At 66.6% G+C, this 24,840-nt stretch overlaps 1 protein-coding gene across 5 annotated transcripts; it reads right to left on the reverse strand.

The window, feature by feature from the left end:
• Window positions 1–2,299: 2,299 nt before the first annotated feature.
• IQCE (IQ motif containing E) lies at window positions 2,300–23,610 on the reverse strand. 5 transcript variants are annotated; one of them, XM_045824448.1, is made up of 23 exons: window positions 23,255–23,608; window positions 20,735–20,782; window positions 19,931–19,976; window positions 18,318–18,446; window positions 17,671–17,805; window positions 16,918–16,988; window positions 16,446–16,559; window positions 16,294–16,344; window positions 15,788–15,861; window positions 15,519–15,591; window positions 15,286–15,335; window positions 14,473–14,636; window positions 14,034–14,089; window positions 13,234–13,424; window positions 11,797–11,901; window positions 8,656–8,746; window positions 8,323–8,496; window positions 7,906–7,944; window positions 6,040–6,135; window positions 5,517–5,638; window positions 4,655–4,749; window positions 3,554–3,670; window positions 2,300–2,628 (listed from the first exon to the last, which is right to left on the reverse strand). In XM_045824448.1, the coding sequence occupies exons 1-23, from the start codon at window positions 23,456–23,458 to the stop codon at window positions 2,300–2,302; spliced, it is 2,574 nt and encodes an 857-aa protein (XP_045680404.1). In that variant the 5' UTR covers window positions 23,459–23,608. The 5 variants fall into 5 exon arrangements, with proteins under 5 accessions (XP_045680404.1, XP_045680413.1, XP_045680421.1 ...); XM_045824457.1 differs by having other exon boundaries at window positions 15,788–15,858; window positions 23,255–23,607; XM_045824465.1 differs by having other exon boundaries at window positions 7,921–7,944; window positions 23,255–23,607.
• Window positions 23,611–24,840: the final 1,230 nt, after the last annotated feature.

Raw genomic sequence — 24,840 nt, forward strand, 5'->3', positions numbered from 1 at the left:
AGCAGCCGCCTCTGATGGGGCCACCCCGCAGGCCGAACCAGGGCTGAGCTCCCACGGTGTCACTGGCAGGTGGGGCCCAAGGCCAGCGTCCAGGCGAGGACCTGGACCCGCTGCTGGCCCCTCCGCCCGGGACCCAGACCCAGGGGCAGCACTAACGGATCGGGGCTCAGAGCCTGACCTTTCCCCCGTATTCCCTGGGGACTTTCGAGGAATCTCACACTTACATCATCTTGGCAAGGGCCCGGGGTCACCCCGGTGACCGGTGGTGACCGGAGTGGGAGGAGGCCCGTGGCTCCTTGCAGACGGAGCCCATCTCTACGCTCACGTGCAGGCCCGCCTTCCACTGGGCGCAGGCCTGAGGCGGGACCCCACCGTTCCCCACGGGCCGGCTCCCACTCCCGCCGATGCCCGCCCGCCCCACCCGGGGCTCCACTCTGCTCCTGGGCCCCAGCCTCGGGGGACTGCGTGGCAGGCTTGCTTGAGTCCGGGGCCTCTGAGGCGCCCCTCCCCCCACTGCCACAGACCCGGTCAGGTCCCACAGCCCCTGCGAAGCACCAAGTCCTCTGCCGGACCCCTGGCTGGCGCAGTGCGTGGTCAGCCCCCCCGGGACGGGAGCGGCGGGGAGAGTGGCAGCAGGTGTCCCGGAAGTCAGCGTTGCCCGCCGCCGCCCCCGTGAGTGACTCCTGAGCAGGTCACCCGCTCCCTGCCCCGCGACAGGTGAGGAACAGAATCGGGGGGGGGGAGGGGAACACCCACGTCTCCGTTCCCCGACACTCAAGGCCTCACTGATGGGGGGGGGAGCTGGAGGGACGCAGGTGTCGGGGGGGGGGCCAGGTTCCCGACAGGGAGGGAGGCGGCCAGTGTGTGCCGAGGCCCGAGCCGGACGGCCAGCACACGGCCCGGGGCCCGGGGGGAGACGTGCGAGCGCGGCGGCCACGGCGCACACCGCGACAGGGTGAGAGCCGCCGCGCAGACGGGCAATCGTGACGCGTGTGCTGCAGAGCCACCTTTATTTGCACAGACCAACGGTGACGGGCAGCGGGAATCGGGGCTTCTGGACGTGCGAGGGGCTCCCAGCGAGCCCAGCCGGGGCCCACCGGGGTGGCTGGTGGACGCCCTGCACCGGCGGCGACTCAGTGGACAGGAAGCCCGACCGTCCTGCCCCGCTGCCCACTCGGCTGAGCCCGGTGGTCCGCCTCTTCCTGACGCCAGGACCTCTTCCTCCCGGGGCGGGGGGGGGGGTGGGCTCAGACTCAGGCAGACACTCGCCCGCTGGTGCAGCTGGGACGGCCAGGGCCCCGTCAGAGTCTCTCCTTACCGTGCACGGGGACCGGCCGCAGAGGCCCCGGTCCCTGCCTGGTCCCCACAGCGATGACCCTGCGGCCCTCTGCCCCTCACCCCCCCCCCTCTCAGGGATCAGACCCTGCACCAACAGCCCCCGACCCACCTGCGACACACCCCACTCCCACCGTGGCCTCGTGGCCTCGGCCCCTCCCAGAGCCTCGCCCGCGCAGGCGTGCCCCTGGCCCTGCCCCCTGCTCGGCCCTGCGCCCACCTGGGGGCCTGAGTGCAGCGTGGGGTCCGCCTGGCTGGCCCGGGGGAAGGCCAGCCCCAGGCCGGAGCCCAGCTCGTGCAGCGCCTGAGGCTCCCAGGGACGCATGCCGGACGCGGGCCGGCCGGAGTCGTCCGAGGTTTGTCGTTCGTGGAGGCAGCTTCGAGGCTCTGCGTGTAAGAGCCCTCCACGCTGGGCCCCAGGAGACCCCGGGTGCGGTGGACGTGCGTGTCCCCAGGGCGCAGCGGCGCCTTCTCGGGCAGCTCAAGCCCACGGGCTCATCTCGCCCTTCTCAGCGCCCCGCTGGCCAGGCCTCCCCCCTGCTGCAGGTCCCGGAGCGCAGGCCGGCCTGGACCCCGCACGCAGCTGCCCCGTGCCCCCGGAGCACAGCCCGGAGCCCCGAGTGGACGAGGGTCACGCGGGCCTGCGGCCCGGTGCGTTCCTGGTCGCCTGACTCCCACGACCTTCGCCTCTGAGCCTGGCGCCCAGTGCGGGGCTCGGGTGGCCCGGGCCGGGCCCAGGGGATGACACCAGGCACGGGTCAGCACCCATGTCCGCCGGGCTCCCAGCCGGTCCCGTGGGGGGAACGGGCAGAAGGAAGACCGAGAGGGCGGCCCGCAGACCAGACAATCGGACAGACCAGGCCTGGATCAGTTGTTCTTTGGGAGAAGGGTCAGGCGGCTGCCAGCTGCTGTGACAGATGTCTCTCCGGGGCTCCCTGGCTGGCCCTCCGGTTCCGGTGACGCGTCAGCACAGGAGACCAGGGGCTGGTGGGGCTGCAGACCCTCCCCCGAGAGGAGACAAGGCACTTGGGGCTCCTCCCACGAACAGACGGGCCGAGCAGCGGTTCGGGCAGGCGCTACGCTTCAGCGGGACGTCCGCGCAGCCTACCCCTCCCCAGACAACGCGGTGTCGCTGAGGGAGCCACTCCAACAGGGGCCCAGGCCAGGCGGCGGGCGGGCGGCGTTCTTCACAGCCGGACACGGAGCCACAACCACCTCGTCGGAGTCGTCGGAGCAGGCGTCGTCCAGCTGTGGGGGCGCCGGGGGCGGCCACCCCGTGGGGGGGCGACTCAGCTGAAAGGAACCAGAGAGAGGAGGGTGGGTCCGGGTGGCTCTTCCCCACACGCCCAGGGTCACGCCCCGGCTCACGCCCCAGAGGGGCCAGGACGGCAGGACCTGGAAACTGGACTCTCATTTCCTCCCGGTCCTGCCACCTCGGGCTGCGGTCTGCGGTCTGCGGTCTGCACGCTGTCCCGGGAACCGGGGGCCTTTCTGAAACCCAAACCTCGTGACGAAACCAGGTGTCGCGGCCACAGGCAAGGGCCTCGCTCCGGCAACATAGTGACTAACCACGGATTTGAGTTAAAAGAGGGAAGGACGGTAAGACTCATCACGCTGCTGGTACTCTGATTGGATTGGCCTCTTTTCCGTGACTTTCAAGACAACTACTAGAAGGGAAGCTCATGAAATGAGCAGCATCGGTTTTCAGGTCCTGCCGGGCTTTTTCTTCGGAAACACTCTGACGGCAGGTGGACCCGGGGCCCGATGGGCGACGGGCACCGTCACGCAGGCCCAGCTCCCGCGTGGCGGGCTGAGGCTGCGCCGACACGGTGTCCACGTACGGGAGGCGGGTCTGCAGACGTGCCGCCCCGACCTCAGGACCGCAGGGTCACCGTGCGGGGTCTGCTTGGCCTGGGGGGGCCCCTGGCCTCCCGCGGGGACTGGGGCTCTGGGCACACTGTCCCTGAGACCCCGGACCTGCTCGCCTCGGTCTGCTGGGCTTTACAAGTGGAGGGCTTGGAGCAAAAACCGGAGCTCAAAGCCCCCTATCTCGGACAAAGCCGGAAAAAAGACGGCAGTGGATTAAACTCGATTTCGCGTGTGGCGAGATCAGGTGAGGCAGGCCCGGGCCTCGGCTGGTGCAGACCGAGCCCACCTGCCCATCCCGCCCCCACCCCCGGCACCGGCGCCGCCGCCTCCTGCCCCCGACCACACTCACCGGGGCTGCGGGGCTGCGGGGCTGCTGGTGTGCCCAGCTCCCACGACCTCGGCCCCCCGGCCTCGGCAGCCGGTCCCCTCACGGTGTCCCCGGGGCTCACGCCGCTGTCTTCCCGACCTGGAAGGACCCCCGAATGAGACGCACGTGGTCTGCGGAGCCAGCGTGAGGCCCGCGGGGGCCGTCACAGCCACCACGGCCCCCCCCCCCCCCCGGTTTCTGGTTGGGAAGACCCGCTCCCAGGCGGTTACCTCTCGGGGCACACAGGCACCATGTCACCGCATCACGCCCGCAACTGACCCAAGCCACACCCCACACCACCCGCTTCCTTCCGCAGGTTTTCCTCCTCCGTCCGAAGCCCTGCTCCCTGCCCGCCCGGCCCCCGAGGGCTCCCCCCACAACCTAAGAACACAGCACAGAGCAGTGCTCCCTGGGAAACCTCCGCGTGCTGTGACAACAGCGCCCCCGAGTGGCCCTTCACAGCCGAGACCACGAGGCTGCGCTCTCCGTCTAGAGAGGATCTCGGGTCTCAACGCTGCCCTGTGCCGGCCTGCGTCCGGCAGAGCGGGCCTGCGGGACAGCCACCGCGCCCCCGACTCCAGGAGACCAGCCCTCGCCCCTTCCCCGGAGTGCAGCGTCGGCCGCACCAGGCGTCTCCAGTGACCGCGCTGGAGCTTCATGGGTGGGAGAGGAGAGAGGAGCCCGGCTTCACTTAAAAACCTGCCTCGGGGGAAGCACGGGCCCAGGGAGGGGGCCGCACGGCCCGGCTGCAGCCGAGAGCCAAGCCACGGGCCCCGGAGCTCCCCTGGGCGGCCTGCAGGTGGCGGGGGGACCGCCCACATCACCGACAGCCACCGCCTCCGGCTCCGTGAGCTGCGCCTGTCTCTCCTGCGGCCCCAGGGACAGAGGACAGAGCTGCGACCGGGAGGCTGGGCCGGGCATCTCCCGGCGAAGACGGGTGCTGGTGTGCGGGCGGCCACCGCGGGGACGAGCCCTCCCACACGCTCACACGTGTGCACTCCGGGGACGGTGACGGCTGTGTTGGCCGAAGCCTCAGAGGGCGGGCTGCCCCCGGCACCGACGGCCACCTCGACGGGGACTCACCAGCAGGAGCCGTGGCGGGGGCTGGAGAGGCAGCCCCACAGCGCGGGGCCGAAGCAGCCGACCTCTTCGAAGGGGCCTCAGCGCGTGTCCTCGGACTGGAGAAGAGACAGGGCGGTCACGGCCAGCACCCAGGCACCCTGGGGCCTCGGGCCCGGGGGTGAGTACGAGTGCGCAGCAGCCACACCCCCGCGGAGCCCGTGCCCTGGCTGAGGTCGGCCCTGCGGGGGCGTGCCGTGTCCCCGCCCGGCCCCCAGACGCTCGCAGAGGTCAGGCCTCAGACGCCTTCCTCTCCTAGCCGTGTCTTGGCGGTCGAGGGCCGCCACTGCCCACCTCCAGGCCCGAGGGGCCCCACGACGGTGAGACAGAGCCGGGACCATGCGGCTCTGACTTGGGCGGCTCCTCTGCGGGCTCACAGCAGTGGGGCCGCTGTCCGCCGTGCGGGCCAGGAGCAGAGGCCGGTGGGGGCGGGACAGCGGCAGGTGTGGGCCTGGGGGCGCCTGAGCCTCCCAGGGCACAGGCACTGCCCATGCCTCCCCGTGGGGCCCGGCCCCTCGCCCCGCTGGGCCCGAGGTCACTACGGTGGCGCTTCTGAGCGACTGCCGCCCGCGAGTCCTGCCTGGAGGGTGGCCCTGGAAGGTGGTCTGCACATGGGGCTCTGCCAGCGACCCGGCGTCTAGCCCTTCCGCTTGTCTCTCTGCACAGAGCTGGGATGTGGCACCCCTCCCCCGCACAGCATGGGGCAATTTCCCACGAGGTGCGCCTTTTGCTCTGGCCACAGGCCGAGGACCCGGCTCTCACCCCTGGGCGTGCCGCTCCGGCACCCCCGGGCACAGAGCAGTGCGGGCCCCACCGGTCAGCTCACCTGTGCCCGGCCCGTGCCAGGTGTGCCCGGAGGACGGACTGGATGAGGGTAATGGCCACCTCTTGCCCCGGGTCACCCTCGGCGTGGACCGTGGGGCTCGGAAGGCAGGCTGCGGGAGAACTCTGCAGTGAAGCCACAGGGGACGGGAGCTCCGTGAGGCCCTCCGTCGCCCTCCAGCGCGGCCCCGAGTCACCCCTCGGGCAGCCAGGGGAGGGCGAGGTCGGTGCCCTTCAGTGGGCGGTTTCCTGCCGGCAGGGCTGCGACCCCCAGGCCCGAGAGACCCTCCGGCCGAGGCCTCGGCACTTCCTCAGGCTGTCACGGGAAGCACATGTGTCTGTGTCGCATTTTTAAGCTCCTGCCTTACTGTAAGACAGGCCTGCTGCTGGATCTTCCAGCACCTCCCAGTCGCTGGGCCGGGAGGCCATTTGCCCAGAGGCCCCAGGCGTGGCCTGAGGAGGGGGGGGGCCGGTGCCCCGGGCAGAGGAAGCTGACGGCTGGGCTGGGCCCCGCCCCGGAGGCTTACCTGGCTCGGGAGACCGGGTGTGCCAGGACATCTGCTCAGCAACAGCCGCGCCCTCGCCAGGTGTCCCCTGAAAGCCGCCTGAAGCGCGGTGGCCGCCTGGCAGGGAGAGAGGACGGAGGAGGTGTGGACTCCCCAGGCGGCCGGCAGGCACAGGCTGCGGGGGGTCCCGGCAGCAGAGGACGGACGTCCCCGCGCCGCAGTCGTGGGGACGCACACACGCCCCTCCCCTCAGTCCCCAGACCTCCGACAGCCGCAGACAGGGCCCTCCAGGGGGAAGGGGCTCGGACGCCCGGCCCCCGTGGACCGAGTCTTGGAGTGAGCGGGACGGAGCCGTCTGCCGGGCCCGTCCGTCAGGTTCCCTCGTGGGCACCGGCCCACGCTGCAGCCACCGGCAGGGCTCACGTCGGGGCCCAGCCCCCCAGCAGACCCTCGGCCTCCACCTCCCAGCGTCATCACTCGGGGGCCTGGCCTCCCGCCGTCACGGTTTTCGTGACCACGCGGGACCGGAGACTGACAGACGGCCCGGGTTCGGGGCGGCCAGGGCCTGGACGGGCCTGCCCCTGCCGGTGGGAGCGTCGCGGCCCAACAGGACTGCAGCCCGAGTCCCCAGCGGGCCCGACGCCCCAGGGCCGCATCCGCCCGGAGAGAGCCTGTTTTCTCCGAGGCGAGGGGGCCACGTGACACGGAAGCGGGCCCAGGAGCAAGGGCGGCGAGGGCAGACGGGCGTTCGCACGAAGCCGGGAGGTCACACCGGGGTCAGCGAGCACGGTGACCGTGGGCTGGGGCGAGGGGGCTGGGGCTTCCGGAGGGGGGGGGCAGACGGGGGCGGCAGCACCTGGCTCGGAAGCTCGCCCTGCGGGCCTGTGGGTCCCAGCCTCGCCCCCTCACCCATCCGGGAGGGCCAGGCGCTGACCACGAGCCAGGCGCCTCTGGCAACGGGACGCAGCGGCAGTGGACAGATGGCCCAGCCCCACGGCACTTACGAGGGAGGGACACCTGCCCGGAGGCCGGGCGGCAGGGCAGGCCTCGCGGGGGGGGGGCTGCTCACAGGGGGTCCCGGGAGGAGCCAGGGAGCAGGCCAGGCTCGTCTCTGGAAGAGGAGGGGCCGCGGGGGCGGGGCAGTGCGTGCCCAGGGCCTGGGGCAGGGATGTGCCTGGTGCTGTGAGGCCACAGGTGCCTCGGGCGGAGCGGGCCGAGGGGGCCGCGGAGCGCGGGGTCCTCAGGGACCAGCGGGGCGGCGTCAGTTAGCGCCTGAGCGCCTCCCGCTGGCGGCTGCTGGGGGCGGGCTGCAGGAGGGCAGCAGCCCTGGCTCGGGCCCGCGCTGTCCCTCAGACCCACGCCATCGGCGCCACCTGCTGGCCGCTCTGCGTCTGTGCGGGTCCGGCTCCCCTGGGCTCACACAGACCGGCCCCCTCTCCCCTGCAGGCCCTGCACCCAGGACCTCACTTGCGTGACCCTTCCACCCAGAACGCCCTTCCTCTCCCTCCCCAGTCCCGCGAGGCCCTGCCCACTGTCACCGCCTTGCTGGCGCGGCGGCCACGGGGACGCCCGGGCCTGCCCCAGAGCCAGGGCCGCAGGCATCCCCGGCCACACCCTCCCCTGAGCCGGGAGGACCTGTCCCCCCGTCTGTGCGGACGCCTGCGTCCCGAGGGCTGGCCAGGCCCTTCCCTCGGAGCTGAGGAGCGAGGGACTGAACGTGCCGGGGAGGAGGGGAGTTATCCGAGTGTTTACTCGAGGCCACCTCACTCTCGTGTTGCACGCCCAGTGCCGTGTTGCACGCTCAGTGCCGGGTCCGGTCTGGCTCCGGGAAGACAACACACAACAGGACTTCCCGAGACACCCCCGCGCCTTTTTGAAACCGCTGACCTGAGCCTTGCGTACCTCGTCCAGCGCGGCCTTCTCCTTCTGAAATGAAGAGAGGTCACGGGTCAGCACGAGGGGAGTGCTGCGTGGTGGTGTGCGTGACCCTGCCCCTGCCCGCCGCCGTCCTGGGGAGGGGGCACGGGGCCTCGGCAGGAAGCCTGCCCTCCTCCTCCTCCGGGGCAGCGTGCCTGAGCTGCCCCCAACCGCCGGGCCCCGCCCCCTGTGGGCTTCCCCCTATGGGTTTGGGGTGGGGAGGGGTTGGTCTATCCGGCCTCGCCACCCCCTCCTGCGTGCTGCTGAGCCCGCCTTGAAGCTCCGCGTGGGCTCGGGGAGCGAGGGCCGGGGGAGCAGCCGGCTGCAGAGTGGTCTCTGCTGTGGGAACCGACGCAGCGCCGCCTGCTGGTGTGGCCCGAGTCTCACCTGCCGTCTGTACACCTTCCAGCGGGCCTGCAGGGCGCGGGCAGCTGCCTGTTCCCGCCCCTCCACGCGGGGGCCGGGGGGCTGGGCCGAGTCCTCCCCGAGGGCTTCAGGCTCCGGGTGCTGCTGCTGAGGGGGGCTGCCGGCAGGACGGGGGGGTCCAGGCTGCTCGCGGGCCTGCAGGGGATCGAGGTGTAGAGGGTGACCCCGGATCTGGGAAGGCGGCGGGCGCCACCTGCCAGGACACAGACCGCACTGACCTGACCGGACTGGCCGACCCCCCCAAGCAGGAACCCGCACTATCTCCCTGCCCCCTGTGGGGAGTGGGGACCGCACCTCGGGGGCCAGTCCCACGCGGCCGCCCTCCTCTTCCTGCTTCGCTGCCTCCAGGTCTTGGAACTTCTTGGTCAGGGCCTGAATTTCCTCTCTGACGTGGGAAGGGAAAAGGTGGCGCGTCACTTGTCTTCACGCTGCACGAGATGTCCGTGGGGGACAGACAGTAGGGACGGCAGATGGAAGAGCAGGCAACGGTGCCCCTCCCAGAGCGGTGGGCCGGCCGCCACCCACAGCGCACAGGGCGGCGCCTGTGCCTGTGTCCCCTCTGGATGGGAGCACGGGGGCCGGACCAAGGGTCCCGGAGTGTCCGGCCGCACCTGGCAGGAACTGACACTGCTGGTCACATGGGTGACGGACGGGTACTGGGTGCGGGGGTGGGGGGGAGAGGCGCTGGAGTGCACAGGTGAGTGGAGGAAGCCCGGGTCCCCGACCAGGCTTTAAAGGCAGAGCAAACACAGCTCCTCACCGCGTGCCCGCCCTCTCCAACCAAACCGAGTCACATTTCCTTAGCAACAAAGGTTTGTGGTTAGGTCCGGCCAAGACGGAGGCGTAGGTAGACACCCTGTGCCTCCTCGAACAACTGAAAGAAGGGCAACAACAATTCAAAAACAAAAAACAACCAGAACTGCCAGAAAATCGAACTGTGTGGAAGTCTGACAACAAGGGAGTTAAAGAAACATTCACCCAGACAGGTGCGGGGTGGAGACAGGCAGTGGCGGCTGGTGGAGCAGGCGGTCCCACATTCGTGTGTGGATAAACCAGGAGGAACAATTGGGGAGCGAGACAGACCCACAACCCAGGGCCCCAGTGTGGGGGAAATAAAGCCTCAAACCTCTGACTGAAAACACCTGTGGGGGTTGGGGTGGCAGCAGGAGCAACTCCCAGCTCACAGGGGCATTCATTGGAGAGACCCACAGGGTCCTAGAGTGTATACAAGCCCACCCACATGGGAATCAGCACGAGAAGGGCCCAGTTTGCTTGTGGGAAGTGGGGGCAGGGACTGAAATCCAGCAGAGAGTGGAGCAAGTGCCATTGTTCCCTCTCGGACCCGTCCCCACAGACAGCACCACAACCCAGGGGGTGGGTTGTCCCGCTCTGGTGAACATCTAAGGCTCCGCCCCTTACTACGTAACAGACCCTTGGAGGAAAAAAAGAAAAGAAAGAAAAAAAAAGGCCCAAATGAAAGAATAGATCAAAGTTCAAGAAAAAATACAACTGAGTGACGAAGAGATGGCCAACCTATCAGATGCACAGTTCAAAACACTGGTAATCAGGATGCTCACAGAATTGGTTGAATATGGTCGCAAGATAGAGGAAAGAGTGGAGGCTATGCTAAGTGAAATGAAGGAAAATGTACAGAGAACCAACAGTGATGGGAAGGAAACTGGGACTCAAATCAACAGCGTGGACCAGAAGGAAGAAAGAAACATTCAACCAGAACAGAATGAAGAAACAAGAACTCAAAAAATGAGGAGAGGCTTAGGAACCTCCAGGACATCTTTAAAGTGTTCTAACATCTGTATTATAGGGATGCCAGAAGAAAAAGAGGAAGAGCAAGAAACTGAAAACTTATTTGGACAAATAATGACGGAGAACTTCCTCAATCTGGTGAAGGAAATAGACTTCCAGGAAGTCCAGGAAGCTCAGAGAGTCCCAAAGAGGTTGGACTCAAGGAGGAACACACCAAGGCACATCATAATTCCATTAGCCAAGATTAAAGAGAAGAAGAGAATCTTAAAAGCAGCAAAAGAAAAGCAGACAGTTACCTACAAAGGAGTTCCCATAAGACTGTCAGCCAATTTCTCAAAAGAAACCTTGCAGGCAAGAAGGGGCTGGAAAGAAGTATTCCAAGTCATGAAAGGCAAAGACCTACATCCAAGATTGCTCTATCCAGCAAAAATATCATTTAGAATGGAAGGGCAGATAAAGTGCTTCCCAGATAAGGTCAAGTCAAAGGAGTTCCTCATCGCCAAGCCCTTATATGAAATGTTAAAGGAGTTTATCTAAGAAAAAGAAGATAATAACCATGTATAGTAAAATGACAACAAACTCACAGCTATTAACAACCACGCCTAAAACAAAAGCAAACTAAACAACTAGAACAGGAACAGAAACACAGAAATGGAGATCACATGGAGGGTTAGCAACAGGGTAGTGGGAGGAGAGAGGGGGGAAGGTACAGGGAATAAGGAGCATCAGTGGTGGGTAGAACATAGACAGGGGGAGGGTAAGAATAGTACGGGAAATGGAGAAGCCAAAGGACTCTTACGTACGAGCCAGGGGCATGGACTGAAGGGGGGAATGGGGGGGAGGGTGTGCGCAGGGCGGAGGGGAGTGAAGGGGGGAACTGGGACAGCTGCAATAGCACAATCAGTAAAATGTATGTTAAAAAAAGTTCGTGTTTCACCCATAACCTGTCTTACTAATTATTCCGAGGGCTAAATATCTCTGCTCAGACTTCTGGTCTACTTTGGAGGGGGAGGCATTTTTACTGATTTTTTATTGACATAAAGTTTACTATTTCCGAGCACCCCACTCAGTGGCCTTCGGTCGAGTCGCACCGTCGGGCAGCCGTCGCCGCCCGCTAACTCCAGAGCCGCCGAGGGTCCGCCCGTCACCCCGGGCAGAGCCCTGCCCCGCTCAGTCCGCCTCGGCGGCACCCCCGCTCCCTGCCCACCCCTCTGCTCCGCTCCGCGTCCCCGTGGGCCGCCCCTCCGGACCCAGCGTCCCCCGCCCTCCACGCTGCGGGCCAGGCCCCGCCCTGCGGCGGCGCACGTCAGCGCACGTCAGCACGCACGTCAGCACGCACGTCAGCACGCCCCGCCCTCTCACTCCCAGCCGGACACGCTCCGTGTTGGTTAATCTGCCGTCTGCTGACGGGCAAGGGCACTCGGGTTGGCTCCGGCCCCGGGGCTGCCGTGGACGACGGCGCCGTGAACGTGGGTGGGAGGCACTGTCCCAAGAAGGGAAGCGGCGCCCAGACCAGCCGTGCGTCGGCGGTGCGCACAGCAGGCGCGCAGGGGAGCCCCTAGCCCGGCCGCGTGGGAGCGGGTGGGGCCGTGGGCGTGGGAGCGGGTGGGGCCGTGGGCGTGGGAGCGGCTGGGGCCGTGGGCGCCCTCCGTGCCGCTCACTCCCGCTTACCTCAGAGCCTCCTCCCGCTCGCTTCTCGCCCGCTCTCCTCCCCGCAGGTCTTCCAGCGCCTTCTCCAGGTCGGCCTTCGCCTGGAGCAGCTGCCTCACCTCCAGGCTGAGCACAGGGCAGAGCGTGTGAGGGCCACGGTCACACCACGGGTCCCGGGGCGGGCAGAGCACGTAGGCCACGGGGCGGGCAGAGCGGGGGAGGGGCGGGGGACAGACCCAGGGGTCACCCACCGAGCACCCAGGGCCGGGTGCCAGCACAGTGGGGTGCAGGGGACACTCGGTGAGGACAGACTCGCCGAGGCCCTGCTCTGACGACCGCACTGTCTTGCGGGGGCGCCTTGCCCCACAGTCACGCAGCGGGGCCCCCAGCCCGGGTCCTGGGTGAGTGCCCGCGAGGGCCGCGTGGCCTGGGCGGTGGGGCTACGGGAGCTGAGGCCTCGAGGACGAGGGGCTCCCCAGGTGCTTCCCACGGAGCTGCTTCCACCTGGGCTCTCCCAGTCCCACAGGTGACACGTGGCCAAGAACGTGGTGGCTTCAAAAGCTCAGCTCCGAACTTCCTGGGGTCCCAGGAACCTCCGTGTGGAGGCGGCCACTCCGGCGGAGCAGCCAGCAGAGCAGGGCCCGCAGCAGGGGCCCCCGACACGGAGCTGCTGCCACGAGGGGTGGTGCAGGGGTCGCCCGAGACGTGACTTACTTTTAAACTTTTCCTGAAACACTCACTTTTACCAAGAACCCATCAATCCTGTACACGCACTGTTAGCTCTGAACCCGGGAAGGGCCGGCTGGAGTGGGGGGCCTGGCCTGCCAGCCATCACTCAGCTAGGGGGTCCCCCCAAGGCCTGCAGGTGCCAGCACGCTGGGCTCCCAGGTCCAACGCAGAGCCCGGGCACCCCTGACCCTCACTGAGCAGCAGGCTCTGACACACACACACACACACACACACACACACACACACACACACGGTCCAGGAGGCCTGGGGCTCCGGATTCCTGGTGACAGAATGGAACCCAGAGCAGCCCCAAGTGGCCAGAGGGAGGGGCAGATGGGCGAGTTTTGGGAGGACACCGGCTCCAGGTGCCGGAGAGCAGAGACTGAGCAAAAATCACGAAGCTTTGCTGTTGGAACTCTTAGGGTCACACTGACCGTTTCACCGCATTCACGCCGTGACGTTGCAGCGTGATAAACACGTTACTGAGTCCCTGCACAAGATCTGCAGAAGAACTTGGAAATTCCTCCGGAAGTCAGGGGGGAGACTTAAACAACCGCTCCTCAAGGACGTAGTACGGCCCATGAATGCCGCCCTCTGACCACACAGACCGCCTTTGCTGTGTGACCAGAAGGTCAGTTCTGGAACCACCTGAAAACACGGCCCGGCCCCGCCCCTGCCCGACCCAGCGACCCCGCGCCCACAGCAGCCCGGCCGGGGCGACACACGTACTCTCGCTCCTGCAGCTGGGCCTCCAGGGCCTCCCGCTCGCCCTGCAGGCTGCTCACGGCGCCCTGGAGGCTCTCGCTGTCCTCGGTCCTGGGCAGCGGCTGCGGCGAGGAGCTGAACGCGGAGAGGGCCCGGGGGCCCTGCGGGCCTGCCGCTGCGGCCTGTGGCTCTGGGCCTTCCATCGCGCTGACCATCTGGGGGCGACACGGGTGCACGTGAGACGCCGGCTCTCGAGGTCCCCACGGCACCGGCCCGCTGGGCCAGAGACACAAGGCCCCGCTGGGCCCTGCGCCTCCTCCTGGGGAGCTTTGCTTAGAGGCCACCACAGCGCGTCGGAGCTCACGCCGTTTCCTGCCTCTAAGTACACGAAACTGCCCCCTCTCGGTTGCCTCTGCTCTGCCCACTCTGAGGGTGTCCCCAGCCCCTCGGGCGGTGCGCCTACCCCGAGTGCCATGGGGTCTGACTGGCCACGGTCCCCAAGCCTGCCCGGCGGGCGGTGGGAGCAGGTGCCCTGCGTATCCGCGAGCAGAGCTTCCTGAGGACCCGAGCGCTGCTCCAGGTGTGCACGGGGTGCTGGGTGTCTGCAGGTGCCGGGACCCTCTGCACCCAACGCTGCCCCGGCGCGGGCATGGCTGGCCCACAGGTTCCGCCCACCCTCTGGCCGATGCGCCTGTCTGCAGGCAGTGTCACCACACGCTCAGGGCTACCTGGCTCAGCCCGAGTCCAGGAGCGGAGCGCCCGCCTGCCCCCCGCCGCCCCTGGCTCCTCAAGCACAGGCAGTGGGGCTGACAGGAGACACTCACCTTCTCCAGCTCCGCGATCCGTCTCAGCAGCCGGGACTTGCTCCACTCCGCGTAGCCTGGGGGCCAGGGGCGTGTGAGGGACACCCCCAGCGGGCCCCTTCCGCCATCTCCTGTGGCCTGATGGCCCCCCTCCCAGGCTGGCACCACCATGGGGCCATTGGCCAGGTCGGCAGACCCTCGCACCCAAAGGGCCTCTCCCCTGTGGGGCCCGTGCTCGGCTGTCCTGTCTCGGTGGGCCCTCCCTGATGACCCCGTTCACAGGTGCACCCACCTGTGCCTCCTTCACCCCCCCAGCACTATCCCCGCCGGACCCACCACCTCCGACCCACTGGCTTCTCCCCCTCCCTGACACGCTGTCACCTCCCGGAGGGACACCTGCACGCTCCCGTTCACCGCTCCGTCCCCCGCCCCCGGGGCGGGGCGCGGCTGCGGGCAGTACCCTTCCGGCGGGCGGCGGAGGGCGAGCTGCTCAGCACGCGGTCCAGGTCCTCCTTCAGGCTCTGGTTCTCCTCGGTGAGCTCCTGCACGCTGCGCGACAGGCTCAGCAGGGCGCTGCTCAGCTTCCTCTGCCGCCTGAGGCTGGGCTTCCTCTCCGCCGGCGGCCTGGGGACGCAGGGGACGCAGGGGACGCAGGGCCCGTGGCTGAGTGCGCGCTTCTGGGTGGGGTTAGCGAGCGCGTGGGTGAGGGGCCCGCGCCGTGCGGTGCCTCGGGGGAGTGTTTGAGTCACGGTGGGGGGCGGGGGACTACACGAAGTCCGACCCCCAGCACACTCTGCCCCAAGCAGAGCTCCGTGAGCCAGCTGGCAGCCCTGCGCCCCAGCCTCGGGGGCCCACACCTGCAGCCAGCTGGTGCCGGGGTAGGGGGCAGAGCCATGCCTGGTGCCGTGGGGGCGCTCTGGCACGCCACCACACACGCAGAGGCAGACCCACGACAGGGTGGCCCGGTGGTGGGGTGGGGGGCAGGGGCCTGAGAGGAGAGGGGTCCTGTTGCTTCTCCTGTCCTGACACATGCATGGCTGGTGGATGTCCCTGCACCCGGCGTCCTGGAGGCAGGTGCTCGCTGACCCTGAGCCGGGGGCTCTCGGGTGTCCGTTCAGACAAGGGCTGCCCAGGGCCATGCTGAGCACAGGGCAACGGCGCCCCCGTCCCCACGGCCACAGGGACACAGCCCGCGGCCAGCAAGGACCGAGGGCGGGGCGCGGCTGCGGGTTGGACACGAGGGGGCACCCGAGCGGGCCCGAGGTGAGCGTACTTCCTGCCCGTGGTCTCCGATCTCGCCAGCAGCGTCTGCAGCCGGTAGATCTGCAAACACCAAGTCGAAAGGTGTGAGATGCCCGTGCGCACGGGGTTGGCCTGCCCCCAAGAGAGTGCGGCTGGGGGCCGGCCTGTTCCCCCCCACCCCAGAGAGGCAAGTGCTAGGAGCCGGGGCTCCCGTCGTGCTGGCCCAGGGGGGCGGGGTCCCCGCCCCAGGCACCGGGCGCCCACCTCCTCGTAGTACGTCTCCATGGCAACCCGCATCTCTTCCAAGTTCGTGGTCTTCATGTCGGCCTGCAGCTTGCTGCGAACCCAAGCTCACGGTCAGCACGTGGTGCCTGCGGTCCCGGAGCCGGGCTCACACCCACAGGCTGCTTCCCAGGGGGAGGCGGTGCCTCCCCGACGCTGCCCTCTGCCCGCGAGAGGCCGCCTGTACCGAGGACACGTCCGGGGCACCGGAAAACGGAGCCTGGGGGGCGGGGCCGCCGGCATGGCGGTACCTGATGGTGCTGTCCCGGTCCTTGCACTGCTGCTCCAGCTTCAGCACCCGCTGCCTCAGCCCGTTGACCACCTGCTGGTGCGGCCGCCCGTCAGGCCGCCCCCCCCCGCCCCCCCCACCCCCGTGCGCGGCCGCCCCCCTCTGGAGACGGCGGTGCAGCCCCAGCTGGCCGGTGTCCCCTGCAGCCGGCCCTAGCCCGGGGGGTACCCGCACTGCTGCCTTCTCTCCGTTAAGGTTTCACGGGGGTGGGGGGGGGCACGCCCTGCCTTCTGGGAGGGAGACCCTTCTTCCCTTCCGATTGGCCCAACAACTTTGTCACTGGACCCCGAGGGGGGTTTAAATTGTATCAGTAGCACAGGGACATGTTTTCTTGTAGAAACACCTTCTAACCGAAACTGTGCACTCTGACCTCACCCCCGGCAACCAAAGGTTGTCAGCAGCCCCGCGCGTGCCCCCCCCCCCCCCCCCCCTGGCGGGAAGGCCCCGTCCCGCTGCGGGCTCACTCACCCAGCTGGTGTCGGGCCTCTTGTCTGCCGGAGTCCAGACGAAGTCCGGGCCCTGGGCCGGCGGGCGGAGGCGTGAGCACACGCGGCGCAGGCCCGCCCCGCCTGCCCCGCCCCGCCCCCTGCCCCCCCCACCCCCGCGGGCCGGGCACTCACCCGGGCCGGGCCCAGCAGCTGCTCTATCTGCCGGTCCTTCCGCGCGTTCTCCTCCTCCAGGCGCCGGAGCCGCGTCCGCAGCTGGTCCGCCTCCCCCTTCTGCACGTGCAGGGACTGCGGGCGGACAGGGCCGCACGCGGGCTCACGGACGCTCGGCCGCTGCCGGGACCCTGCGCATGCCGGGGCGTGTGGGGGAGGGGGAGGCTGGGCGTCCCGGTGAGCAGCGCCGAGGGCACCACTGCCAGTCTGGGGTGGGGGCGGGGGTGCAGGCCGGCCAGCGCAGACCACCGCACCCCGCTAAGGACTCTCCCGCCCAGAAGGTACCAGCCAGCGCCGCCCTGCAGGGGGAGAGACCGCTCTGCCGCGGCGCCTGTCGCTAAGACACAAACCAAGCTGAGGCCCCCCTAAAACTGTCACCCCCGCCCCGGCTCCGCCGCCAGCCGGAGTCAGCGGGGAGCAGAGGCGGCCCCACCTTCTTCAGCTCGATGATCTCGTCGTACATGTCCTCCTTCTCCCTGTAGATCGGGGTCCCCGGGACGTGCCCTGGGGGAGACACACGAGCCCTTCACCGTCGGGAAGGGAGAAGGGGTTCTTGGCTGTGCCTTTAGGAAAACCTGAACGCTAATAACACTATCCTTAAAAATAACGGCAGAAACGTCTCAACACCGTTAGTCCGATCTCAATGGCGCCCCCAGAGGACATGGAGAGGGGCGGTGGTGCCGGTGGTGGTGGCGGGGAGGCTGACCCCCCAGACGGCTGCGGGCAGGGGGCAGAGGGGGTGTGTCTGCCCGGCCAGCAGCGGCCGGCACAGAGACAAGCACACGACCTCCCAGCAGACGACGCCCACTCCGCCATCCCAACCACGCAGCTTTCACGGGCACCCATCGCTCAGGACCCAAGATGTGCCCGCAGCTGCAGCTGGTGACCGGCCAGGGGTGCCTGGAGGCGTCCGCGGTGGGGGGCGGGGGCTGGAGATGGAGCCATGAGAACAAGCTGGGTCCCTCTGGTGAGACCCTGGCTCCTCGGTGCCTGGGCACCCGCACCCCTGGTGTCGCTGGCACGCCCGACTCGGGGTCAGGGACCAGTGGAGCCTGGGACGGCGTCACCATGCACACGAGGAACACCACTCCCTGGGGGGCAGGGCGGACTCTCGGGGGTCACTGTCCTCGGGGCACGGAACCCTCTTCTCGTCCTGGGCCGCGCCTGCCACGCCCCGCGTGCTCACCGTTGCTGGCCGAACGCCTGAGGTTCGACCGCTTCGCTCTCAGCGCCTCCGTCAGGGGGTCGGGGGCGCTGCCCAGGGGGTGGGCCCAGGGGCGCTCCAGGGTGAGGCCGGGCTTCGGGGGCTGGGCCGCGCTGCCTGCGGGGGACGTGCACGGGCTCAGGCACACGCGACGATGGGGGCGAGGCTTTGCCTCGACAACCGGCTTCTCGGCGCGACGCGAGCCGCCCAGCAGCAGACGGCGGGGTCAGCGAGCCTGTACATGCGCGGCCGCCGGCCCTCAGGAATGGGACGCCCGAGGGGCAGCCTCTGCTGCACCCACGGGAAGTGCCCCCCCCCCGCCCCCGGGGCCAACTCCCAGCTGCCTGTGTGCTACTGGCCCGAGTGCTGGCGGGGCCCCTGACCATCCAGCAGCTCCATGGCCGTCGGGGCTGCCCCACACCAGCCATACTGACGGCGCAGACCCCAGAGGATGGCACCGTACCTGCAAACCATGCTCACGAGCTACGGAAAAGCTGGGAGGCTCATGTTGTGCAGAAGATTCATAAAACTCACCCAAAGAAGTCGCTTCAAAAGCTCTCTCTGGATCCCTGCCGCAGGGTCCACCGCCCCCCGCCCAGCCAGGAGGCCCCTGCGGGAGACCCACGCACCTGGCTTTGCACTTCCCGGCCACAGCTGCTGCGGGGTGAAGGTGGTCCTGCGGCTGAGGGGCAAGCTGGCGGCCGTCCTCAGGGACCTCCAGGACGGCACCGCCCTCGGCTGGCAGGAGTACGGCGACTCTGAAACCCAACGGGTGCCTCAGGGGCGGGAGACCTCTCCCTGGGGTGCAGCCCTGAAGCTCCGGGGAGGCAGGGTGGCCCAGGGAGTCCCGAGGGGAGCGGCAGTTACGGCGGGGCGCACGCCCACACTTGTTCACACTTCGTCTCCAGGAAGCAACGTGACGGGAGACTGATTTTAAAGTGTGAATCTGCAACTCTACGATGTATCTGCAATACTACAATGTTTAATTTCCCATTCAGCTTCTTCAGGCGACATATTTTGCACAGTTGTCGTCGTGGTAAACGTAACTGTGCGTACCTTATGCTCGGCAATGTGAACACTTTTTACGTTTCTACGTAGTTCTAACGTAGTAAGTAACACTTAGAACTTGACACATAAACTATCTAGAGGAGATAAAAATGATTATATCTTTCTGGGCTCTTTATGAGTTTGTCATCCAAATAAAGGAAATGTTTTAAAAATATTTCTCAGTCTGGGGTCCCATCTCTTTAATTTCGTAAAATATGACAAATTTATGCAAAAGCTACATCATTTATAAAACATGCTTATATTTTTTAACTAGAAATATAAGTCTAGTACATATTTTTAATTCCTACATTTTCTCCCATGGCTTTAAAATTTGTGGAAAATTTCCTGTTACGACTCAGCACTAGGGACTAAAGACACATTGGGCCCCGGCTGGTGTGGCTCAGTGGGCTGAGCGCCGGCCTGAGAACCAGAGGGTCACTGGTTTGATTCCCAGTCGGGGCATGCGCCGGGGTTGCGGGCAGGTCCCCGGTAGGGGGCGTGCGAGAGGCAACCACACATGATGTTTCTCACCTTCTTACTCCTTCCCTACCCTCTCTCTAAAAAATACATAAATTAAAAAAAAAAAAAAAAGGACACATCCGACCTTGACCAGACACACGGCACTGGCCCCGGGCCACGGGCACTTTGGGATGTTCTGAAGGAGCCCCCTGGAACAGAATACCCACACGAGCGCTCGCCTGCCAGAGTCTGTTGGTCACCCAAAGGAGCCCCACCACGGTGTGTGACCAGCCGAGGAGGCCTCCGCGGACAGAGCCAGAGTGGGGGGGCCACTGCCTCCTTTCCCCCAGCCTGGGGGCCGTGTCTGCACAGCAGCGTGCCCCGACCGGCAGCTCTGGCCTCAGGAAGGGAGTCCTGAGGCTGAGCACGGCCTCCAGGGCTGCACCCGAGGGGCTGAGCTCCTGGAGCCGCAGGAGGAACCCGGCACAAAGGCCCGAGCAGCCCTGTGTCCGTGGGAGGCTCCAGGCTGGGCAGCTCAGGAGCTGGCTCCCAGCCGGGCCGCCTCCTGCTGTGACCAGGGCAGGCGGCGGCCGGAGTGCGCGCTCCCCAGACCCAACCTGGAAAACTGAGCGGCTGGAGTGTGTGTGTGTCGAGTCTCAGCAGTCCCAGGCCCTTAAAGACCAAACACCCCGTTCTCTCCCCCGGGATGTGGGGGCAGGGGCAGCCGAGTACTTACTCGGAGACGTGGGTGGAGGCCTGTGGACGCTTCTTCTCTTTGTTGTCTGAGGGGAAGGAGAGGAAAAGCGCTGGAACCTTCCGGGCCGCCCCCGCTGCCCCAGTCCGCCGCCCTGGCTCGCTGAGGGGGCTGGGGGCGCACGGACCACGAGGGAAGACCCCGGCTCGGCAGGGACAGCGAGGTGCCACAAGCACACGCTGCCCCCGCGTGCTGGGCTGGCAGCTCCCCAGCGTCCCGGTGGCCCCAGTCACACCGCGTGTGCAGAGGGTGTGGGATCTCAGGATCAGGCTGGGGACCCTGCACTAGCAGGAACCTGCCCACCCCCACTGTCCTCAGGCTGCAGCGCCCTGTGTGACCGTGCCCGAGGGTGGCCAGGCCACCCTGCTGCCTGTGCTTCCCTGGGCCAGCGCCCGCGCGGACGGGGCTGCCCGGACCCCGCCATGCAGCTGCAGGGCACGCCCCTTCTCCTGGAGCGCTTCGCTGGCCTCCCCCGGAGCCCTGCTCCCCACCCCTTACGTGCCAGGTTTGGGGGGCAGGGCAGGGCCCACGCCAGGTGCAGGAAGGACCCTCCACCTGCCTCGCATGCACTCCCCTCAGGATGAACTTCTGGATAAAAGCTTTAAAATTATAATCACGGTTACTCAACTCCAGCCAAAGGCTCTCCACTCTACCAACACCAAGTAGCACCTGGGCTTTGTACTCCAGGCCGAAACACAGCCCTGGTGGGGGCCCACCCGTGACTGAGTTGTGTCAGGGAGCCGCTAGGCCAGCCCCAGGACACGGCGGCCTCCCGAGCACACTCACCGTCTCGCAGTCGGAGTCCAAGGTGATCGCAGACAGACTGTCGTCCCCCTGCAGGAAGAGATGCCCCGCTGAGACTCCCCGGCGCCTGCCGGGCTCCCGATGGCCACACTCCCCGGGGAACGGCCGCTCGCGCCACGGAGGCAGAAGCCCCCGGCGGAGCCACAGTGAACTCAGAGCACCGGGAGCTGGCAGCGGGCTGCTCGGTGGCATCGGGAGAGGAGAGGGTGGAGACAAAAAGCAAGGACTTCTCCCCAGGGGCCGCTCCGGCCTGGCAGCCCAGCGGCGCATCTGCAGAGTTGCGGGGGATGGTGAGCCGCAGGGACGCCCCCTCTCCCGTTGCTGAGATGCTCTCCTACCCGTCTTTGCACCGAGGCACCGGGAACCCGTGGCCCTGGGCTGCTGAGAACAAGTCACAGGCACGAAAAAGCCACGCTTGGGGCCACCTGTGCTGTTCGGGCCAGCAGAGGCCCTGGTGCCCGGTTCCAGCGCCTGCCCTGGCCCAGCGAGTGACATGGGTCCTCCGAGCCCCTGGGCGAGCGCATGCAGTGGCAGAGGATAAAAATCGGACCGGTCCAGGGCCTTAAACACAGCCTCTGACCAACAAGTGCCTTCCGCTGACCCCAGGGTGACCCCCGGGAGGTCAAGCTGAAATGCTGACGTCCTTTTGCAGGCGTTGGCTCTGGGATCACTGCTGACCAGGCCCGGGCTCCACGGCCCCCTGGGGCCCTGCACTGCGGGGCCTGTCCCGGCCACAGCAGGGTGAGTGCCATGCCCCGCCCCCACTCCCCACAGCCGCATTGTGGTCAGGACTCCGTGAAGTTCACCAGGAAGCCCGGGGGCAGCGCTATGCCAAGGGACGGGGGCACTGGACACACTGGACAGCGTCCGCACGGCAGTGGCTCCCGCCGGTGAAACAGACCAGGCCCCGCAGAGACGCCACAGGGAGCCTGGGCCGCGGGCTGAGCCCCCGAAGCACCAGGAGAGCGCGGTGCAGCCTCCCCGTGGACTGACTCCTGTCCCCGCGGGGGCAGGGCCTGGCTGTGGGAGGGGCCTGACAGGCACACAGAAAGGACGTTTCCAGCAGCAGAAGACAGACAGGGAAGCGCACTCGCAGGGAAATGGATCAGGAAGGCAGGGGGGTCCTTGGGTTGGAATTTTCAAAATCGCATTCCTGAAAACGTGTGAATATGGGGACAACGCTAGTGATAAAGAAAATGGCAGAAGTTACAAAACAATATAAATATCTCACTTTTTAAAACCTTATGAAAAAAAGGATCCCTTGGAAAAAACTGGAAGGAAACACCCCAAACATTAACTGGTTTTCCGCAGGGAGTGAGGTTACGGTTCCTTAGCTCTCCAGACTTGCTCTAATGGGCGTGGATTAATTTTATCACTGCACCTAAGGAGCTACCTTTCAGAGGCGAAGGGGCAGTAACTGCAGCGGCCTGCGGACAGCTGGGCAGGCCTTCCAGATGGGGCAGGACCCTGGCCTGGAGGGACAGGCAGGCAGCTCCGCTGCTCCCAGGAGCCAGCAGCACCGGGCCCCACGCTGGGTGCCGCTGCACACTGCCACAGGGACCAAGGTTCCTTTTGCCGGGAACCTTCCAGAAGCTTCCCACTGGGTCCTGACTGAAGTGCACACTCCCTGCAGGGTCTGCGAGGCTCTGAGAGGCCAGGCCAGGTGTGCGCCCCCACCCACGCCCTCTCCCCACAAAAGACAGCCCAGCAAGCTTTCTCTTGGGCCCTGGAGCACCAGGCTGCCTCCCACCTCAGTGCCTTTGCACTGGCCGGCCCCTCCACTGCAGATGTCCAAGCACGTGGGTGCTCAGAGCAACTGTTGCTGACACCCCGTCCAAAGCAGCCTTCCCAGTCCGCCTGCTGTTTCACGCGCGCACAGTCTGGTGCTGTTTCCACTTTCTGACGCGTCCCCTCCACCTGCTGATTGCCTTGCTCTCCCGCTGCTAGAATGCTCGTACCCAACTCCCATAGGGGGTCTCTGGGCCACAGACACTGGCTAAAGGGAGGCTGAGAGCCTGCTTGCCCTGACCCAAGGGACGGGAGCTGGGCGGAGTCTCCTCTGGGAAGCCTTCTCTGGTCAGTGGTGGGCAGGACCCTGTTCTTCAGCCTGGGGCTCCCTCCCTCACTCCCAGGATGGCTCGGCTGCTCGCCAGGTCCGCTGCCCGGCGCTGGAGGCACAGGGTGGGCGGGCACTCACACAGTGAGCTCCGTCCCCACGCGGGCCCCCATCGCGGGCGCCTAGGCGAGGACGCTGCGTCCAGGAGGGCTTCCTGGAAGCGGCGGCCTGTGCAAGGGCTGGCCCGGGCCAGAGGCGCTGGAGGCTGGGCGAGGGGCAGCGAAGCCTGGCGGGCCGCACGCGGGCTGGGCTGGCGGTCCGCTCTCAGGCGGTAGCAATCAGGGCAGCTGTCACCGGCGGCCGCCGCCTCCGGCCTGTAACCGACCGGCCGACCCGGCGAGCTGGAGGGAGCAAGGGGGCCCGCCCGCCGGCCCGCTCGCGCTTACCGTTTCCGAACCAGGATCCCCGGTGCCCAGAGACATGGCGGCGGCGCTGCCCGGCCGTCCGGCTCCTGGGCTCCGCGGGCCGCCGGGCCGCCAGCAGCCTGGGCCGGTCCGCGCGCCGGCCGCGACCCCGCTGCCATGGCAACCGCGCGGGCCTGCCGAGCCCCGGATGTGGCGCCTAGCGCGCCCGCGGCCGACTGTGCGCATGCGCCCCAGCCACCGCGGGCCGACAGGCCGCGCTCCCGGAGCCTCCCTTGCCGCAGGGCTCCTTGGCCTTTCGCGCTCCGTTTCGCCTGCGGCTAGAGTCGCCTCTCCCAGTCCTGGGGCTGCGCAGACTCCCTGCGCTGCCTGCGTCTGCGGCCTCACTCACTTTCTCGCATTTCGCACACGTCTACAGTCTTTTATCTGCCGTTCTTACTGCTAAACCCCTTGGAAAAGTTGCATAATCCCATGCTGGCTAAATCAGCCCTGACCTCAACTCATTGGCCGCACGCATCTGCGCTGAGGCTGTCGAGTGTTTATTCCACGTGAAGTGCGTACTCGCGTGTTTCCTGGCGGAACGAGAAATGCTTCGGGTTGCAGGGGTGTCCAACCTGTGCCCGCTGGCGGCATGCAGCCCTGGATGGCTGTGAATGCGGCCCGATTTATTTCAAACAATGCGAGTTTTTTTTGTGTGTGTGATTACATGTAACAATGCATTTAATGCAGGGCCCTTAGAAGACAAGTCTTCTAGTGTGGTGCAGAGAAACCAAAAGGTTGGACACCCCTGGATGGGGTGCGGCATCAACGCCCCACCCCACCCCGGGATTTTAATCTCACCCACAGCCCAAGTGAACCATCCCTAGAATCTGAACAAGTCCAAACCGTTTGTCCCCAGGTTTCTGGTAAGAAATTGTGGACCTCGTAAGTGCAGAGCCAGACTGCCTGGGTCCAAACCCAAGCTGTGCCAACCCACTCGCTGTGAGATCGTGAGAGTGAGCCTCCCCGTGCCTCAGTTTCCTCGTCTGGAGGGACGGCTGTAGCACCCACCCTTCCGGGCTCGCTGCTGAGTCACCCGAGTGTGTGTGGAGAGAAGCACTTAGCACAGTGCTGAGCGGTCCCCCCATGACCTCGGCGAGGACGCGCATCCCCTCTTTCCGTTAGGGGGGGTCTCAGTTCAGGGCAGGTGCCCATGCAGGTCAAACCTTTCCACCCACGTAGTTCTAGGGCAGGAGGGCGAGCATCGGGAAGGACGCTTGTCTGAAGTCGTCCCCCATCAACGTTAATGTGTTTAAAGCTCCCTTTTTTCTTAATGCCCACAGGAACTCTGCTTTTTAGTTCCTTAACCCGGCGTTTCCCCCAAAACGTTGCTGAAAAACTCGCAGTGAAGATGAGCCTTGCTTTTATTTTTTTATCCACTGGCCTTGAGAACCTCTGGCACGTGGCTACGGGCACCAGATGGCCCAGTTTTCAGGCCAAATGACCAAGGACTTTGCCTCAAGGACGACGACGACGCCCCTTTCTGGCACGTGCAGCCCTCCGGAGCCGGAGGTACCCCGGGGCTGGACAGGCCACGCCCCTTCCTGTAAATAGCCACACCCCTTCCGAAG

Source organism: Phyllostomus hastatus, unplaced genomic scaffold (genome assembly GCF_019186645.2).
Source record: "Phyllostomus hastatus isolate PE091 unplaced genomic scaffold, TTU_PhHast_1.1 phas_contig_150, whole genome shotgun sequence".
Taxonomy (NCBI): domain Eukaryota; kingdom Metazoa; phylum Chordata; class Mammalia; order Chiroptera; family Phyllostomidae; genus Phyllostomus; species Phyllostomus hastatus.

Excerpts from the sequence above, each read along its gene's own strand:
- IQCE (XM_045824448.1), bottom strand. The coding sequence starts at position 23,458 with ATGCGCACAGTCGGCCGCGGGCGCGCTAGGCGCCACATCCGGGGCTCG. Across the intron at positions 14,637-15,285 it reads TCGGAGACCACGGGCAGGAA|GCCGCCGGCGGAGAGGAAGC; the intron begins GTACGCTCACCT and ends CTGCGTCCCCAG. Across the intron at positions 8,497-8,655 it reads GCGTGGGACTGGCCCCCGAG|GCCCGCGAGCAGCCTGGACC; the intron begins GTGCGGTCCCCA and ends GATCCCCTGCAG.